At 37.6% G+C, this 21,507-nt stretch overlaps 1 protein-coding gene across 1 annotated transcript in view; it reads right to left on the bottom strand.

Moving 5' to 3' along the window:
- The window catches only part of PTPRN2 (protein tyrosine phosphatase receptor type N2), a gene marked incomplete at both ends in the record, with an annotated part of 644,991 nt that overhangs the window by 377,054 nt on the left and 246,430 nt on the right, over positions 1-21,507 (bottom strand). The window contains 3 exons of the mRNA XM_080338634.1: positions 14,453-14,826; positions 15,280-15,320; positions 16,608-16,862. Of these exons, the coding sequence (XP_080194760.1) occupies positions 14,453-14,826; positions 15,280-15,320; positions 16,608-16,862 (670 nt within the window). The remainder of the gene's footprint in view (positions 1-14,452; positions 14,827-15,279; positions 15,321-16,607; positions 16,863-21,507) is intronic.

Genomic DNA, 21,507 nt, shown 5'->3' with positions numbered 1-21,507 from the left:
CACACTCAGCCTCTCTTTTGCTACCCAAACTCAAGTACAGCGGCATCTCTACTCCACCTGTTTCCTTTGGAGAAGGTTCAAAATTTTAGCTACGCTTGTGTTTAGCTTTATAGTATAGAATCCACATCTCAAACAGAGGAAGGTAGAACCTGAAGGCAGCACACAGGACTTTTGGGTTTAAGGCATATTTTATTCAGACTGTTAACTTTAAAACCACTTTCAGGGTTTACTACTCTAAAATGCACACACGCTCAAAAACTAAGTTTGGACCAGACATCTTCCTTCCTCCTGAGTGCAGCAAACCAAGACATTATCTCTTGCATGTTGTCTACTTTCCTCTGTTGCTCTTATGCCTGCTGAAGGTGAACTGCTGGGCCACCAAGACGATGATGGACAGTGCTATGCCTCAGGAATGGTACACAGAGCACCATCCAGGATGTGGGACTTAAAACTGCTCAGAATAACTTCAGTAAGATCTCTTCCATCTTCTGCTTCACCTTCTAACCATGGCAGTAATAAGCAGAAGACAGTACACAAATGCCTTTCAGCAGAGAAGCTCTAGATACACTGGATCCCAGAATATCCATACTTGTTCAGCACATATCAGTGGAACAGGGAGATACCTTGCAGTTGGGGTCATCTTCTGGAGTCTCCCAAACTCCCTTCTAATCAGTAGAGGAAAGAAGGTGCCTGAATCTCTGTGTGTGGGAATGTCTTCACTTGTCTTTCCGGGAGCTCAGTGATATCAAATGAAGTGGATGACATGCCTATCCTTAGGGAAGCTGCACAGCATCCCGCAGCTCTAAGTTTGGTACCTAAATGAGGCAGTGTGTTTTTTACCCTAAATTGTGAAACAACCACATTTCAGCCTAAAACCTAGAAATGTGCCTTAAAGGTAAAAGTTACTAACCACATAGAGAACAAGACAGATATCCAACACTCTTGAAAACAGAAGCTGAATGGACCAAATCTATTGAAAAATTTAATTTCAGTAGTTAAACAAGGAGGGGTACACTCCGATTATGCCCTGCAGGTGAATGCGTTGATTTAGACCTGTGAGATTCTTTCACAGTTGGGTCCTTACCCCACAGACTCACATGTTACCAAAAATAATCCACCAGAAGACCTAGTCTGACAATCACTTGGATGGGTTCAACCAAAGATCAGTGTCTTCTGGTGATGGTACTTCAGAAGCTGATCTGAGTCTTGAGCTGACAAACATAATTCTGTTGGTCCTGCCTACCACTGCATTTATTTTGAGTGTTTATAACTAAGATTTTTTAACAGTTGTTCACTTAGTAGGCATACACAGGAGCATCTTTCATGTTGAAGATTTGCTTTTATTAGCACTGATCTTAGATATTTTCCTCTAGTCTTTTCAAATTTTAAGAAAGATGCATTCTATGGTTTAAAATAATTATTTGAGAAAGTTCCACCTGGTCATTTTCCAATAATGTCTCTGTGCACTGACATTAAATTGGCTTCCTCTCATTGACAGGGCAATGGTATCACTTTCTTAATATGCAGCACAATCTTGTTAGTACTGCAGACAGAAGCTAAACCTAAAAATAACCCCTCAAAGTTCCAAAAGATGGGTCTGGAATACCGTATGGAATGCTTTAGAAAATCAAATAAAGAGTACACCTTTAGGATGAATGAAGTTGAAGTCAAGTTTTCTCCAGCTGGTAAAACCATTTGGCAGCAGCACGGGCATGGACCAGGCTGCAGGAAAACTCCCTACCAGCGGGAAGCGGGGAGGAGATGCCCAGCCAGCTCTGGCACAAGCTGCCATCCTCCTGAAAAACAGCACATATACTGGGTACGTTCTGGTCACAGGGCTCAGGCTGAGGCAAGAGACTCTGAGGTGTATGGAGCTTCTTTAACATGACTTACAGATACACTAGGAATTGTTTGCTTAGTATTTGCTCTAACGAATACAAAAGATCAAATCCACTAGAGGAGGTCTATTTGAAGAGGTGACAGTAGCTTCAGCACTTTTAACCACCCACCTTCATGGGCCAGTATTAGGCCTGATTCTTTTCACCCTGTGTCTCCACTCTCAGTGTATTGCTTGGCAAGAAGAAGCAGAGGAGCCAGAATTGTGGGACCTGAGTGCTGCCTCTCCATGGGCAAGGGGCTGGTGCACACCAGCTGTGAGGGCTCTGCCTGCTAAAAGCAGCCGAGAGGAAAACATAAAGGTGGAGTAAGCAACCACCAGTTCCTGCTGCTGATCTTAAGTCATCAGAAAAATACAGAAGAGTCCAAAAATAAGAAGAAATAAAGTCCAAGATAATCCTGGAAAAGTTCTGAAGGAGGGTAAGAGAAGTCGTCAGCTGAGATTCACCTCTGTAAGAAGAAGTCTACCCCAGGAAAACAGACAGAAATCTTTTTTTGTTTGTTTGTTGGTGTTTTGTTATTTTTGTCTTGGACACTGTTGTGTTCACATAGCTAAATATCAAGATAGAAATATGTTAAAAACTTCTCCAGTAACAGTATTCGACATTGCTTTCAATTCTCAGAGTAAAAACTTAGAGTGTGTGAGGGTTGCTATGAAATTGCTGGTATTCAGACAGTTGCCCAAAGCCCAGTCAAAAACTAGCAGAACATCCATATTCTATCCTAGGAGTACTAGTGACACCTGATCAAATAAGCAAGAACGTTACACATGAAAAGACCAGATTCCAAATTATTTCAGTATCTGACTCCAGTCAGATACAAGAATGGTGCTGTTTTATCTTTACATGAACATCATGAAACACGTGACCCTCGTGTCTCCAGACTGGGGTGATAATCTCAGCCTCTCACTCTGCCTCCATGCACACCCATTGCACTGCAGCCTGCGCAAACAACAGATCAGAAATCAGTCCCTTATACCCCGCAGCAAGAGTATTCCTTCTAAAAACAGATATATAAGATTATAGTATAATTCTACAAATCGTTAATGTGATTACGTGTATGCTCATTACTTATAAAAATCTCTATCTTTTTAAAAAATCTCCTGCTGAACTCTTGACCCTAGTGATATGTAATAGACTCATCTGTGTTTTAGAAATACATGTCAGGGAAATGGGCCACCTAATTCAGGATTTGCACCCCTTCTTTTAAATTTTCAAGTCCAAAAATAAGCACCACCATGCCAAGGGTAGGACTGATATATCTATACACAGCAAATCTTTTCTTCAAAATTTGCCACAGCCTCAGAGCCCAGACTATGAGGAGATTTATGAATACCTTTTTTTTTTTTTTTTTTCCCCCCAAGAAGGACTATTTTTCTTAATGTCTACTATTTTGTCACACTTATTCCAGCTGAATTTCATCTACTATTGTGTTCCTTAATCCCTCAATGTATTTAAATCCATCTGGAATTTTTCTAAATCCTCCATAGTTCTTCCTAACAGAGACAATTTGCCCATGGGGTACCACTAATCTCTCTACACGCTGAGAAGCAGCAGTTCATGACGAATCTTTCCTATCTCATAACCAGTTCTTAATCTGCAGTGACACCCTGGCCCTTGCTCTGTGACTCACCCTCCTTAAAGTCAGTATGAAGAGCATCCCGTTTATCTCCTGGTGATTTGAAGGGCAGGTACAACTTGGGGTTTTGCTGCAACAGCAGCTTTTCTCCCATGAGACTCTGATGTATCTCATCAGGGATTCACTCCTGAGGGTCTTCCAGGTGTGGTGCTGCCAGGACGGAGGAGAGAGGGTCCCTGGTACTGACTCCTGGAGGCTGAGGCTCGGTAGCCTTCAGATATCAATCACCAAGATTTATAATGTGAATAGTAGCATATCACTGATGTGGTCTCAGATTTGGTGACCAGAGCACTTCTTCAGCTCAGAGAAGCTGAAAACAATACTAGGAAAGGTTTTATTTTAAGGACACGGTTTAATTTTTTTCTTTTTTTTTTTTTTTTTTCCAAGATTAGTAAATATTTTAACAAGCAACATAATGGGAAACTCAGTTACTGAAGTATGAAATAGAAGGATGCAAAACTCCTTGTGTATGAATTCCAGTAGTAACCGAACTGTGGAAGAGCTGTTGATGCCATCACAAAAACAGGCATAGCTTTAGCAAGGTTCCTTATGAGATTTTTCCCTCCTCTCTTCCCACTGATTCCTATCTGCTGGGATCTGGCTTCATGACACTTTCTAGCTCAACACCACTGCTCTTCTCTGACCTGAAAGGTCACTCACCAAACCTGTCTGATTTATCTGCGCTTACGAACACCTGAACCATGCACCCTGCAATGCAGAGGAAAGATGTGGCATTTACCTGATGAGAAAAAAATAGGTGGATAGTGCCATCTACACACACCTCATGGAAGGAGTGCATGCCCCGGCCATCTCAGGTAGCACGTGGCATGTCTGAGAAGACACGGCAACACAGTGACATGACTCTCCCATTCTCATCATGTCGGCAACCATTATAAAGCTACTAAATCCAACCTTCTTCAACTCCCAGTTTTCTAGCCACAAAGGAAGCCTTAATGATCACGAGAGAGATGCATATTTTCCATACTATGGAGAAGAAATTGAGACATTAAGAGTGGTTTGCTCCAGGTCACACAGGAGGTAAGTGGTACAGCAAGGACTACCGGGAACATTTTAACTTCAAAGTAATTATAGTGTTGTCATTAAATTCTTTCTGAGCCTATCAAGCCTAAAAAAAATAAAATATTTAGACATCGAAGTTGTATTTATTTCTCTTGTCTGGAAGAGTCCTTGAGAGTAACTCATCTGATAACCCATAATGAAAGTCTTGGGCACTGAAGCTTCAAGTCCATGATGCCTTGGCTGAGTTTGAGACTTTTTTCTGTGTTTCAGTTTAGTTTCATACATCTTGAAGCACACATCCCCAGTAAAGACTTAAAGAAATAATGTATTTCAGCACTAAATTGATTTAATTTGGTTTGAATGTAGTCTGTGCCTCAAATTTGAATAATGATTAATTTTGTAAATGGTTCATATTTATACAGGATTCACAAGAGCAACCAAATAACTTCTGAGCACAGAGCTACTCATGGGATTGTTTGAGAGCTGCTTGACTTCACAGCGCTGTTATCGCAATCATTTTCAGGACACTGCAATTTTATTGCATTGGGCTGCATTTTCCTTTTTCTATGCTTTCCTCAAAGGCTTTATTAGCCATAAAACCCATTTAAGCTTACTTCCATTTTGACAGCTCAGCAAATTCCCACTTTCTGTAATTTTTTCCCTCTTTTCCCACCACCAGTAAGTGTGAATTTAAACCTCTTAATACAGACAGATTCAAGTCCAGACCAATTTGTAACACAGATGACACTTGGTAAAAATCAATGGCAGTGGCCAGGCCATGAAGGTCAGAGGAGATAACAGCATCATGGAAACACGAGAGTGATAGAGAAGTCGAGAAGGATGAACTCTCTGGAGTTATAATGGAAGTGTGACACTGTGCCAGCTTGTACTTGCATTGCTTTAAACACGCACCACCCTCCAGCTGTGTTAATAGCAACAAATTCATACAGATGCTTTGTCTCCAGCAGAAGCATGGAAATAATGGCAATAATCTGTGCCCTAATTGTGATAGCCTCCTTTCTGAGGCTGAAATGGACCTCACTAAAGTATTCCCTTAATGCATTTTAAGCTGAATGTTAGAAACAGCACTGGAGTCCACTTGTCATGAACCTTGAATCTCTGATGCAGAAAAGCCTCGAAAATGCAAAATTGTTCTTTCATTTCAAATTACTCCTTCATACAAGTAACTGATAAATGAGACTGAGGATAACTCAGGACACACATTTTGATGTATTTCTGACTTTTCATTCTTTCCCTTCCTTCATATCTTTCCTCTTCCTTCAAGACAGCTTAAAGCCCAGGCCAATTTATTATGCAAATGGTTTAAATTTAAAATATAACTTTAAAATGACAAAAGACATCGAACAACCTACTTTAAAAAGAAAGATGTTGAAGAAACAAAAAAAAATCTGTAAGAGATACAAACTTCAAAGCTTTTAAAACTGACTTTTTATAAAAAGCAATCTTTGCACTTTTAGGAAATAAACTCTAAATTTATTTCTACAGCAGATAGACCTAGTCTTTAGATTGTGGCATATCCTCTTCAAACAAGTGCCAGTGGAAAGCCAGAATATCTACTTGAAAGATAAATTTAAATATTTTCTCAGATCTGATTATTCTGTGTGTTCCAAATTAGTTCTCACTGATTTTCTTACGAAATTGTATTTGTGAGCATAAAAGTGATTTAGAGTGAGATTAAAATAACTTCATTCTAATTTTTAGAGGTTAAGAAATTCCAAAAAAAATTCAGGTGTGAAAATTAAATGATGGCATTTTTATATCTGAGCTTCCCAGGACTGGATAGAAAAGCCCTGATGAAGGAGTACTGGTACATAATACACTGCATTATGATTCAGTTTGCTGCATTCCCAGGAATCCGGATCTTTGGCTTTCTCCTTCTCAGTAATTTCAAAAGCTTAAAATTTATCACTCCTTTGTAATGAACTACATGGTAATTTCCCCCCAAAACTGACTGTGATACACTCTAAGTATTGACCATATGGGATTGTGAGATATTGCAGAATCTTGGGGTTTTAGTGAACCACTGTTTATGAAAACAAAGCACAGCTCCCAGCCCCATCCCAGTTCTGGGATATAGAATAGAATCATAAAATCGTTTTGGTTAGCAGACACCCTCAAGATCATTGAGTCCAACCATAACCTAAATCTAGCACTAAACCATGTCCTTAAGAACCTCATCTAAATGTCTTTTAACCCCTCCAGGGATGGTGACTCCACCACTGCCCTGGGCAGCCTGTTCCAATGCCTGACAACCCTTTCTGGGAAGTATTTTTTCCTAATATCCAATCTGAACCTCCCCTGGTGCAACTTGAGGCCATTTCCTCTCGTCTTATCACTTGATACTTGGGAGAAGAGACCAACACCCTCCAAGCTACAACCTCCTTTCAGGTAGTTTTCTAGACAGTGATAAGTTCTCCCCTCAAGCTCCTTTTATCCAGCCTGAACAGCTCTAGTTCCCTCAGCTTCTCCTCATCAGACGTGCTCCTCAGCAGCTTCGTCACCTCCTCTGCGCTCTCTCTAGTACCTCAACATCTTTCTTAGGATGAGGGGCCAATATGTAATGTGCAGCCTCAGAGATTAAAGGTCCATCACCTGGAGACAGCAGAGAACCTGAACCTGCACCTGGAGAGGTCATGGGTACCTGCACCAGTGGCTTTCCTCAAAGAGCCAGCATGTGAGACCCAAACAAGGGATACTAATGGGGCACACAAGGCATGGAAGGACAGAAATGGAAATGTCTGTTCTGGGAAACAAGGCCACATCTCTTCAGCTGAGCAGAGAGACATAAATGTGAGCTAGTCCCAGTGGCACTACTTGGAACTCCAGGCGTGCTCCTACAATTACCCATTGCCTGTCATGAATTCAAACGACCGGAGTGATTCCATGCCATTACTGCTGCTAGTGTGACAGATCAGATGGTCACCAGGTACACCAATTCAAAATTTTGCTCTGAATGTTCCTCTGGAGCTAAAAATGCAGAGCTGGTCCTGATAGAAAGCAGAGGAAAATATCTGGGGAAGTGAAGAGAAAGGAAAGATGGAGGGAGTGTTCTCTTGTAAAGTGATCAACATCAGCAGGCGAGAATCATATTCTGGGATAATATATTTCAACAGATTTTGGAAGCTCAAAACCTAAGGGCAACAGAAGTAGAACAGACTATCATCTTATTTCTGCACATACAACAGATAAGAAGAAATTCAAAATATTCAAAGCTGAACTATCATATTGAAAAGAAAAATGCAGCAGATATTCCTCTCTATGGAAAAGCTACAGCAACTGCTGCTTTTATTTTCTTGTGCAAGAATAAGATGCATGAAACATCATTTTCCTATGGGAATATATAATATCAGAATTAAGGCACTGAAGCAATAATGTGGGGGATATGGTCTCTGTCATTTTCTAAATATCACAAGGAATCTGGAGCATTAAAGAGGGAAAAATTATTTTATGTCCAGAAAACTCTAGGGAGTGTGAATAGTTACACATGAAAAGTCAGCCAAGGAAGATTCTAGATTTATGTCTCTCCACTAGTTATAGTGTTGAGATACAATGACATAATTGTCTCTACTGGATAAATTCATAAACAAGTATTTTCCACCTGTATTATTTAGGTAGAAAGTCATGTTATGTTATCAGAGGCAAAACTTCTGGCTTTAAAATGAATGATGGACATTTATGGAACTTATTTATACAAGGGTGGAGATTGATAGGGAAAGTGACAAAGTGAGGGCAAAAATCTTTCATTTAATCTTTTTAATGTCAGCAATGCTGTTCCTTGCTGATTTTAACAGACATGAGTAGCAAGAGCTTTTCTGTTTTAGGTATGTTTATAATTGTTTTTATTTTTTAAGTTAGTTGTAAAAGTTAAGTGAAGAATATGCACTACTAGGTAGAATAGCAATTTCAAAGAAGACATTGATATAAGCATAGAAGATAAACTCAGTGTTTCTGTTTGTGTATATATGTTAAAGGACAAGAGCTTTTTGTCATTATTTTCTAAAAAGGAGCTGAAAAGCTTCATGGAACACAAAAAGCTCAGTTTCTAAAAAATATCAAGATCTCTTCCAGTAACAAGGAACAATAAAACCTATCAGCTCTGTTTCATTGCTGTAGATATTGTGATTCATTTTCTCCTATTTATTTTAAATGTCACTTTAAAATGCAATTAAAATGCACTAAATATTTTAACCTGATAGGGGAAACAAATAATGAAGATAAGAAAAATATAATGCTTTAATGACTTGCCTAGGAAAACAGAAAACCTGGGGAATAAACCAAGAGTTTTGTACAACCCAGCTTCAGGGTCCTAACCTGAACACCACCCTGCAGAAAGTAATCATTATACGCAGAGCAGTATCATTTATCACCTTTGTAAAAGTGGAAAAAGAATATCAAGTATTTGGAATTAACCTAACCCTTCAGTACGTTAAATGGGTAAGACTAATCATATTCCACAGCAATTTTATGTTATGAACACAAGATCCATTTTCAGCTTTTTTGCAGCATCTGAGCAGAATGCCAGCTACCCTAAATTAAATGCATAGAATTGCATGTATGATCCAATTAAGTTAATATGTTGCGAACAGATTTACGGCCTATATAATTGTAAATAGACAGTCTAGAATTGATAGTTAACATATGACAAAACATGAAAGATCCAGGAATTGACTAATACAACAATGCCACAAGTTGGCTCATGAGCTAACAGAGCTGCCATGAGCTGTCTGCGATCTTGTATTTACATAAAAAATTCAAAGCACATGCATGCTGATAAATTGCAAAATGGGACGGGTTCCTCTGCACCAAGTGTCCAAGCTCCAAACGTGGCTTTGGAAAAGCACGACTTGACTTTTAAGCTCAAAAGACTATGATAAGCAGAGAAAAGTAATGAACTTCCTACTGTTAAATTAAGACTTTTCTTAGTGCATTTAGGTCTACCAAGTCTCATCTTTAAGAAACTGCACACCAGCTTGACTATTTAAGATGCTGAGCATGCAGCAGCTTGCATTTAGTTTTATTGAAGGTGGTAAGAACTACACGTTCTGGAAAGTCAGGCTTTGGGTTTCCACATGGGGGACTCAGGAAGCTAAATATCATTTAAATATTTTGATTGTGGCATCTTGGCCCTCAGCTTAGAGTATATCCTGCCAGACAAATCGGAGTGTTGGCATTATCTCCAACTAAAAAAAAGTTTTGCATACTTCAAGAACTAGAAGTTCAGAAAATAGGAAGAGTTATTTGGTCCAAAAGCAAAGACTTCTCTGATTTGGGAGCTCACATTGATGTATTCCCACCATAATGGAGAGGCCCAAGTAGCATAGAAATGAAAATGGCACCCTGTAGATAACTTCTATAATATTACTTGAGAATTTCAGAGCTAAAATTAGTAGAAACAGTTCAAAGCAGTTACACTGAGAAAGAAACAAGTGTTTTTCCACACAAATGCTACAGTGACAGAATACCATTTTTTTTTGGAAAGAGAAAAGAGTAAACAAAGTAAATCACCTAATTTGATTGGTTTCTCAGCATAATAAAGTGCTGAAGCAGCACGGTGGAGGATTTGCCGGACAATTTTCTACACTGAAACTGTCAATTCATTCTGAAGCTTAGCGCTGATGGATATTATGGATTGGTATGGATTGCACTGCTCCAACCATCTGAAAGGTCACTCAACAAACACAGCAGGAGTGACCTATTGTTCTTGCCATTGACGATCAGACTGCCGTTTTGACAAGTCTTTAAACTATCACAAATCTTTTCTTCAAGTATTACATGGAAATGTTTATCTTTGCTTTGTGGCACAATTAAAAGCTGGCATCTTAGGAGTTCACTGAAGCAGTCTTAATATCTCCTTGGGTCACACTCGCAAAGCCATGGAAGCCTGAGAATCTAATAGTGAATGGATCACCCCTGACATCTGTCAACTACACCACCGAGTATAAACTTTTCAGTTCCATTTTCAGATCAGAAGGTGAAAAGAACTTAAGCTATTATCCCCAGTGTACAAATACATTGGACTACTTCCCTTTCTCACCAAAAGCTCGCTGTTGCAGCTGTAAAAATGAAGCTTTGCTGCTCCAAAAAATCGTGGCTAATAAAAACTGATGGGTTGAAACTATGACCTATTGCTTTATGAAGGAAGAAGCAAAACATACAAAGATAGTAGTATTGGAAAATAAATAAGTACCTCTCATGTTATATTTTGGTATTTCATTTTGTGTGCACAAGTTAAGAGTGGAATAAAAACAAACAAAACCAAAAACCACTTAAATCATAATTTTAGGTTTAAAATCTTAAATGTGCTAATTAATGGAAGAAAGTTACTTTACAAATGAATCTGACTAACACTTGGGTTATTAGAAAGATACATTTTGTGCCTACCTTTAGGTCCAGCTTCCTCTCTCTTTTAGAGAACTTTTGAAAAAAGCATAAAGATCTAAACACAAAATATCAATTATCAGTTGTGAAATCAATTTTCTGAGTACTTACAGACTATGATCACCTATCAAACAGAAGTGATTTCAGATAGACACAGATCTGACTAGGAATAGTTCCAGCCTCTTCACTGTATGAATGTAATATGCACGCACAGTTATATACAAATGTGTACCATGCACCTATGCCATTTATTAATACTATTTATTTACTGCAAACATCCAGTGAGATTTTCAGGACAGAAACTGAATTATACTGGAAGCTTACTAAAAAAATGTTCCTTAAATGGACTTCAAAATTTCTTTTCTATGCAGTGATAGTTAACAAGCATTCCACTCTCTACCCTCTGTCCCGCAAGAAAAAAATGGAATTACAGTTACATTCATGAAAACAAGGCATCATCAAAACTCTCAGCTACACTGATCCAATTGCTCTCTAAGGCCACTTTATGTACTCAGGAAATGGTTGTGGGAAATACTAGCACACAACAAATCCCTAGACTGCTGTAGACAGTATTTCACTGCTCCTGCAGAGCGTACAAGTCCATTTTTAGTATGTGGAATTTCCTAAACAGGTTTTGTTCATCTTCCAAGATTCCAGAAAATCTAAGGGTTTTTTTGTAACATGTGAGTTTTTCATTTTACTCATACATTTCAGATGGACCTATTCAAAACAAACAAGCTGAACCACAACAACAAAAATTAAACCAGTATATTTGGGAGTTGAAATGCTGAGGGTCAAATCATTGAAGAGTTATAAGTCACTGGCTAAGACCCCTGAACCAAAATCTATTTGCTGCAGATTGAATACAACATAATCCTGGTACAAAAGGAATTGTTCTTTAGTTCAGCTCTATCACCTAATTCTCATTAACAGTTATCTCATTTCAGATTAGGAACTGAAAACAAGAATGAAAGCTTATTTTCTTTTTCTCTACGGTGACTTTGGAGAAGATGACATCTAGTTGTACTCAAAGTTCTAAGAAAGTAGTGAGGAGTTATCAGTTAAGTTTTATGAATACAGATAGTAAGAGCACTATACAATGATCTGGTTACCATTAAAAACTCAAATTGTTTTGATAAACAAATTTTTGAATTCAAACCATTTGAAATAGTTTCATCTAAGACATTGCAAATTTTTTCTCATCTTTGCTGAGAATTAACAACATCCCAATGTTTATCTAAAAGCACCTTGCCCAAAACTTACTAAAACTGTAATAATCTAGTATATAAGAAAAGTACTTTTTATCTTTCTGGCATTGAAAATAGCAAAGAAGCTGAACAAATCTATGCTAAATTATATTTTTGTATATGGAGTCCTCTAGGACCAAGAATTTTTGGACAAATGACCCTATTCAGCAAGTTTCATTGAATAATAATAGACATAATCCAGGGAAAAGTCATCAGCAGGGGACCAGCTAGGAAGAAAACCAGATAAGATGACACAGTGAAGAATCTACATGCCGTGAAGACCAAAATTCAGAATATATCCAGCTACACAGAGCTGTGAAAGCTCTAAGCTTTTAGAGAATTTATAAGCCAAATAAGCCTGGATGGTCAAATGAGATGGTGTCATGAAGATACTGTTGGATTTAAAGTGATTTCCAGACTGATGCGAGTTAAAAGGCCTGGGGGTAGTAGCACTGAGCTGGGGAAAAACTGGCTTTTAATGCTTCACACGGCATTCACAGGCAGGAACCAAGAAGCGTGGTTTCACTAAAGAATACCATCAATTTCTGGAAAACTGCTTTCAAAAACACAGAAGAAAACTCCTGAGTGCCCCCCTTGACAAAATGCAAACAGAAGTGTAACCTACTTGAAGGACTAAGTTATGACCTAGACAAAAAACTGGAATAATACTCTGTAATAACTAGCTCTGTCCTGGACGAGGTTCTTAAGAACGTCGAGCCTGCTGCAGGAACAAGTCAACAAAAATGAGCATTACAGGAAAACAACTGAAAAGTGCCACTGTAAAAGTAGTTTAAAACTGGTTAATTAAATCCAAAGCACTTGGTTATGAAATAATCATTAACACACAGACAAGTTAACACAAGTATGAAGATCCAAATCGTCTGGGACTTTTCTTAAAGCAAGTACTCTGAAACTCTCAAAAGGTCTTCTCTAACAGTAGAGATGGTTTTCTTTAGGAAGTTAATAAAATTCAACACTAAAATGTTAAAAATAAAACTCAGAATGAGACATGATAGGAATGCAAGGAACTGTTAATATAACTCTCATCCCCACTCTATGTCCTCACAAGGTGAGCACCTTCCTTCAAGTGTCTCTCATTCCAGTAACTAAGTAACTTTTATTTTCTGCAGGGTAACCCATGAGTCCTTATGAAATCTATTTCTTCTGTCATCTCTGAGGAGTGAGTGCGTGTTCCCTACATTTTGGGAAGCCTCCATCTCTGAGGTTTGCGGGCTGCCGAGCCCCGGCTTTCACTCTCTTCTGCCTCTCCCTCTATGCACCATCTATACTCTCTTCCCCAAATGGCATCCTTGCTCCATGATCCCATCTTTCTCAACTGTAGCCCCTGGGAGAAGCCAAACAAGAAGCTGTCCTCTGTCACCCAACCACATGCATTTCAAGGCAACACAGTGTGGTAAAAAAGAAGAATCTTCTATTTTCTATTGCCTTCGATCCCAGTAATAAGTTTGAGACGTTCAAAAGAATAAATGCATGCTACAGAAGTTTCTGTCTCGTTTTCTCTGTAATACTGGGCAGAGATTTGTAAGCCTATCCTTGAAATTCCTGATTTCTGACAGAAGATGAGCTGGGATTACTAATCAAATACAACATTGTTCCCACAGTGGGAAAAGGGAAAAGTGCCTACATCGTTCTAAACTTCAAAGCGTTCCTATAATAAACTGTGTATCGTAAGAGGAAAAAAAAAAAGCTATCTTTTGAAAGTATAGTATTAAATGTCAAATTCATTAGTGACATGACCTGAAATCACTAGGTATTTCTTTCTAAACTAGCTGCATATGTGATGTTTGGATTCCTATACATGTTATTTTCAGATCAAAATGAAACCACTGAGAAAATATTGTGCTTTATTATGGTGTGTCATTTTTTGAAAGAATGACTCAGGCATTGATATTTAGGCTACTTTCAAGTCAAATATTTAAAGCCCACATCCTAACCATAAGAACGCGTACTGACATATTGGAAGGTCACTGGAACATGAGAAGACAGAGAGAGGTCTAAGCAAAAGACCTACAAACTAAAAATCTTCCGCATTGGAGGAGCGGCAACTATAAGAAAATTAAACTTTTTTTCTTGTATTTTCATCAAAGTACTGAACAGATTCCAAACGGTTTCAGCTGGATTAAAAATCAGGCCTGTGGCATTTGCCTCTTGTACATTCATATTTCATGAGGTGCAATGACTTTATCTTTTCTCCAGTTAAAAATGCCATTGAAATTGGCTGCTATACTTACTCTTTCACTGTAACAATATATCCATATTCTTTCTCCTCAGAAGACTTCACTTCAAGTTGTAAGCCTTGTCCCGTATTTTTTTGAGGCTCTTTATAGGAGTTTCCATCCTGCATTAAAGCATTCTTGATCCAGTAGCTGGTCTCACTCGGGTCTTTGGAGTCAGGTTTACTGTTCTCTGCCGCTGTCAGTTCCCTTGAGAAAGTCTCACTTTTTACATTTTCCACACCAGCATTTATTTCTTCTGAGGAAGAAGAGTCAGTGTCTTCAGATTTCTTGGTTTCTGTCTTAGTAGAGACTTCAGGTATAAAGTCTTTAGGCATATTTTCACGTAATGCATTCTCATTCAAGAAGTTAACTAGTTTTGCAGTGTTATCCTGTGTTAAAAGAATACCATTATTTTTAGAACTAAAACCAGGAATGTTATACTGAACTAAACCTGAATATAACTTTTCAAACTCTTACTGATAGGGTATAGTCTATTAATACAAAAGTCATACGGTCATTTTCTTACTAACCTGAGGAAAAGCCTGAATTTGTCTGAACTTTGCGATCTGTTATGAATTCTGTCTATTTATGAATGAAAGAAAGGCAAAACTGGACTTGATATTGGTTTTTTGAACTACAAAACTCATTTTGGTTTAGGTTTAAATAAATGTTCATTTAACATTTCAAAGTATGAAAAACAATATGCCTACGCTCTGATACTGAATTACATCCACGCAAGACATAAAACAAGTCTTATGTTTCAGAAATGTTTGACCTTCACTACATATTAACCTGATATTCCAAGATGTAATACTTGTTTTGTTACAATAATGGTACTCTACCTCTTTATCGGTTCTTGCACTGGCTTCCCGTACTCCATTGTCTGTAGGATATGAAAAGCACAAATACATAGTTATGAAGGGAAAACATCATATATGAAGCAAACACCATTTACAGGCTGACTTTGTAGTGGTGGCCTTTTCATGCAATTTAAACATTAAGACATCAAAGCTGAAAGGGCAGAGTAAAGAGCACTGTATAATTCAGTATTGTCATTCTAACCCCACTTCGATAGCAAATTAATGCAAGATCAATAGACAAAGTACTTCAAGAGCCAATGTAATAGTGTTATTTTGCTAATTAAGTGTCCAATCTTCATATCAGTTTATCAATAGCTAAAAAAAAAAAATCACACATTAAAATGGCTCTAGCTAGCTGAATGGGAATTTATATTAAAGTAAATACATACATCCCTTACACATATTTTCACGGAAGAAGACGACAATTCAATAGATATCTACTAAAACCATGACATGGTTTAACTACAATGATGTTATGCAGTCATGTCATTAACCTCAGTCTAACAATGCTGGCTCGTTGGTTTATGAACTGAGTCTTATTCATCTCTCCCAGCATGATTCAAGACAAACCCTTTGGTCTGCTCATTTTAATCTACAAAAAGAACTGACAATTAAAATACCCAGAATATCCCTAACTAGTAAGTATTTCAATATAGCACCATGAAAAAAAAAAACTAAGTTCAAATCACTGTTTATCACTTATAGCATATGTTTTTGGTATCCTAGATATCATAACATTCCTACAACAGAGAATGGGTGTTAACTTATGTCCCACTGTGGTATTAACACATTAATGGCAATTACTGGAGTTCCTGACTCTGCATCACCAGGAAAATATGTGTCCAGTAACAACTCTTTTGTTTCCCTGTGCAGGAAAGGGAACAAGTAGTTTTCTACCTGTACCCAAGACTTTCTTCTGCAAGTAATTGTGGTACATTAAAGAATGATTATCTGTAAACCATAACTTTTAAAATTCAAAATACATTATTGAAAGGTAATAATTTTTATTAACATTTTGCTTACACGTCTCATTTCCAAGAAATGGAAATTAGACAACACAACCTAAAGCAATTTGTATTTCAATATAATTGGGTGCATAGATCTATCTTGTCTGCGAATCTTGAAGATCAAGGGTTCAAAAAAGACGCATTTTCAGTAAATAAAGTATCTGCTGTAAAAAGAAAACAACCAGGCTAGAATTATGCAGCCTTTGGGGAAAAACAAAGAAACTTTCCCTCCTATCTTCTTTAAAACTGTTTTACAAAAAAAAAAAAAAATCTTTTGCTGTACTTAACTCTTAGAATTAATACCTGGTTTGTTAACACTGTTTTCCATTAATCCAGTCTGTGTCTCTGCCCTTCCTTGAACACCTTCTTTTTTCATTTGTGCTTCTGTTTTGTCTTCTCCAGTTTTTCCAGTACTCTCCTTTGTTTCTTCCTGAATGCCAATGGTTTGAATTGCACTGGCGATAGTATCAGCAATCTCATCCAATTCTGTTGAGCTGAGATTCTCCACATTCACCTGGTGTTTCTCTAGGTTCTTCAATACATCTTTAATCATTGTCTCTGGATCACAAAACAATATAAGCACAAGATTCAGCTGCATACGTTAAATACGTGTTTGTATCAATATATATCTTCCACATTACCTAAAAAATGAGCTTTTCCTTCATGGAGAATATCTGTTTTCCAGAAGACTGCATACATATTCATGCAGCCACCTTTACAGAAAACACAATATTTTAAATGGATGTTAGAGTTTATGAGAAGGTGAATCCATGCCAGGCACTGGGAGATATTTGCCACTACAAGCCAGGAAACTATCCTAGAGAGAGGAGTATAAAATTATCACCTTTTCTTTACAAGAAGAGTATAGTTTCCTTGTCTAAACCAACTCAAAATACTGAAGACAAGTGTTAAGGCAGCTTAACTTTTTTTAGCAGCACTAAGATAATGCAAACAACACTACTATTTATTAGAGATTAGGTGTCTTTGATGATTTGCTTTTTGCAAGGTAAATAGATATAAAGAGTTCTGGACAAAATAAGAAAAGAGACACTTTGCTTTTCAATCAAAAAGCTCCTCTTCAATTAGAAGTGGATATGGATATACGTCCATTATATACATGCATATGTAATGGAGGAATCTTCTAAATTGTATTGATTAACCTTGGAAAACAATAATTTTGCAAAAAGTGAACTTTACTGTTTTGATTTGTCGGCGATTAATGTTTTGTCTGTCACATTGAGGAAAGAAATGTTTAGATGACATCCCAGGCCACGAAAAGCTGGCAGACTTACATTTTCAGGAAAAAAAAAAAAAGCAATTTAAGCTGTAGAAAATACCAGCACTGCCAGATTACCACAGAAGCCTTGTACCTGCTTACGTATCATTTCTGTTCTTGTGTTTTATAGAACTATCATACAATAACCTGACAGGAAAAGGTAAATTATTGAAATGGAGCTAATAAAGTCAGCAAAGAAAATACAGAATATATGTCAGTTCCAAATCAAAACTAAAACTTTCCAACTATATGTATAAAGACATATTGCAAAGCACATCACAGTAGGTAAAAGTGTTCTTGGAACACTGTTTGTTTACCTGACATCAGTGCATCTACAAAAGAATGAAGACTCTGATGACTTCAGTGAATTTCCTTTTCAAGAGTTTTTGCCATTTATCCATTGATATGAATAGCTCATGATATGCAGCAGCTAACAATGTGAGTGAGATTCTGAAGGTTTTTTCCAGTCATCTGGAATAATATTTACAAATGTTCATAATATTTTTTAGTGAAGATCAAGAATGCACCTCTGTATTTCTAAAACCCTTGTAAATGTGGAATGGTCTTAGAAAATATCTTCCTCAAGAATGAAAGGCTTCTAAGGCACACAAGCATCATTCATTAACATTCAGTTTTAGGCAGAAGAGAACATGCCCCAAATAGCCAACTGATTAGAGCTTCGCACATGAGTTTCCCAGAATCCAGATTAGTTTCCTAACTATTAAACGATACTGACTGCATTAAGATCACTCGCTTATTTTCCTACAATATTTTTGAAGCATTTTTTTACTTGTTCAGCTTCAGAACAGAAATCACATTTCTTCTCCCTTAGAAGACATAGAAGCCCTGCTTTCTAGCTGTAACACGTTGAGAATGTCATTCAGTTACTGTGATTTTCAAGCTATTAAGAAACATCTTACCAAGAAAATGGATTTATGAGAAAAATTCAAAACCATGTGCCTAGTAGCACTATTGTTTCAAAATTTACACTCTCAGATTCTCAAGTTTACTCAGTGATAAGGTTACTTAGGGTCCTGAATATTCATCTGTTTTCTGAAAACAGGGAAAAAAAAATCTTAAAATACTTCAAAAGAGTGGTTATTCAAACTATGGAGTTTTTAACAAAATGCACAGGGAGATGTTTCAAGCAAATTCTAGCAAATGGAACAGCACAAAAGCAATTGTGACATTAAGTAAAAGTTGTACAATGTTAATTCATTAATGATGAAAAAGCTAGTTCGAATTACTCTAATTCAGCAGTAGATTCGACCCAAAAGTAGCTCAAAATTCTGATTTGAAAAATCAGCAACTTGAAGTTTCCAAGTTGAAAGCAAGTTTGGGCCTCAGAAAAATAATTTGCCTCTGTGATCTCCTCTTAAGTTTTATTTAAGCTAGTCAACGGCCATTATATCAATATTTGAAGACAAATCTAAAATACAATCTTGTTTCAGGACATATATTATTAAAAGACCTATATTAACGTAGCACTACTGGATATTTTTACTTATTTCAGTTGTTTCACAGCCAGCTGTCAAGACCAACTACTGAGCTACTCAACATAGCCTTCTCATTTCTACTCCATTTTTTCCAAACTAACTTTTCTCTTTACCTATTTTCTTAGCCAAGTCTTATCTCTCCAGTCCACTTCCACAGGTTTATAGTCAATAGCAAAGCAGAATCAATCTCAGAAAAAGTGGAAATGGGGCAGGGAATCACAAGAAAATGAATGGTCACAGGCCCTACTCCAGAGAATACTGACAGGCTCACTGCAGGTCCTTCTGGTTCATTAAATAAACCTGTTATAGAGGAGCCTCCTGCTCCTCTGATGCTGCTATTCCTGCCCTGGTCAATGCCACCTGGGCACAGTTCATTGAACGAACTCCCAAATACTTTTGTCAATGTGAGTAAAACTCAGGCATTATACGCTATCTTTACTGAACAACTGCAGGTGTGACTTAAAATGCCAAGGACCAAAGGTGATAACCAAATTCAGTAAGTATGAGTAACACCATGTTTTCAGTATACTGGGAGGAATAGTCACCAAAATGTCTGTAACAGCCTGGTGAAATGGAAGGCTACATAAAGAGTCTTGCTAACTTGATGAGGTTACTGATATGACATTAATACATGCCCATGTTAAATACGGATGTTTCTGTTTCTTGTCATGACACTTATCCATGCTTATGTATCATTTGCATATTCCTGTATAAGGCTGATCTATTTACAAACACCAATGTGTAATAAAATCAGAAAACATTGTTGGAGAAAGACCAAAAAGCAGATGGATACTGCAATGGCACATTGCTTCAGCAGCACACATACTTGAACATGCGTGTACCTGTGCACAGCCCTTATACTATCCCACTGACCCTTTCTAAACTAAGTTGGCAATGCTCAGCCACATTTCGCATAGTTTATATGGCAAACCAGATTTCTCCCATAGCTCCGGCTTCTGGAGAAGGCAAGTTGCCTTGGAACTATGATGACAGTAAAGGCACATATATCTTAGATGATGCGATTTTTGATATAAGCTTCACCAGTAGAATCCTCCTTGTAGGTAACAATAGCAGCTTAGAAAGGGAAAACAGTTTTTTATTGTATAACGTATCCATCATACTCCATACTCTGTTGACACAACTGCCAAAGCCAGCTTGCCTGAATGGTGGCGGTCCCACAGGATAGCCTGTCGTCTTCTACCTCATCACCCTACCGACCATGTATTAGTTATCCTCAGCAGCTGAGAGCTGTATGGATTGAGGACCACAGCTTTGCAAGATGAAGAATGTACAAAAATATCTGTTTCATAAACAGCAAAGTTTGTTATTTTTTGAAAAAAAAAAAAAAAGACATCTGAATTTTATGGCCTTTCCAAAGTAATGGAAGTATTCTGTGATATTTAATACAAAAAGAAAAGCGAGTAGACTAGAACAAATCACTTAACACTGAGCCAAATTCTAAATGTGGCTGGTACAGATTCCGCTGTTGCAGTGTCTACAAAGGCAGTACCCACGCACATCATGCTACTCCTAGAGGTGACAGTTTCCAAATCTGGGAGAAAAATAGCTACACTTTTCCTTCTCTTGTATTTCTCCCTCAGGGTGCCTTGTTAGCTAATTTATCTGCCACTGTTTTGCAGCAATTCTCAGTGCTAATCTGTTCAGTACATTCTGGATTGTTCTCTCAGTCAAGTTTCTTTGTCTAATCCTGTGCCAGATGCAGCAGAGAACTGAGCTCACATGCTTTCCAGTTTTTGAACACTTCTGTGGTTTAGAAAGTGAGAGAGAGAAACCACCCGCTAGTGTACAAAAATCCTGAAGCACCAGAGAGACTGGAGAAAGGTTAAAAGTAGAAAGAGATAGTGCGGTCAGCCTAGCAAATCTGAATCCAAACCATCTTTATTCCAACAGACAGCACTTAAAACAACAAATACACTGGGTCTGTCCTCAATACCTCCTTATGAGACTATTAGTTGCCTAAAAACCACTAAGGAAACCATATTATTTCCTACTCAAACAATTCATAATTTTATATCCATGCAGTATTTACAAGCTATTGCAATGGACCAGGTTCCTAAAGGACACATTATGTACGCAAAGTCAAAGCAGTACAACGCAATGAATTGTGAAACCTGTTATTCCCTCTAAGTGTTAAGCATTTTTTTCCCGGTTGGCTCCTAGCAAGAAAGGTGAAGTGGAACAGCTGGAGGATAATGAAACCAGCATGTTCCTAGTTTGTTTTGAGTCTAGCAACAAAATTGTCTAACCTGTGCAAGAGACTTACAGTGCCACCTGGATTTGATTTTACGTTATACTTCATTCCTTGAAACCTATTATCTCTGGGCACCATACCAAGAATGCTTTCACTTCTGAGCATCCTTTAGATTGCAAGTATTATCTTTCCTCTGCTGCAACTCTGACTTTTCTGTGT

This window comes from Nesoenas mayeri (genome assembly GCF_963082525.1).
Source record: "Nesoenas mayeri genome assembly, chromosome: 2".
In the NCBI taxonomy this organism is placed as follows: domain Eukaryota; kingdom Metazoa; phylum Chordata; class Aves; order Columbiformes; family Columbidae; genus Nesoenas; species Nesoenas mayeri.
The sequence above is the reverse complement of the archived record's forward strand: the minus strand, read 5'-3'. Positions and strand labels throughout refer to the sequence as shown.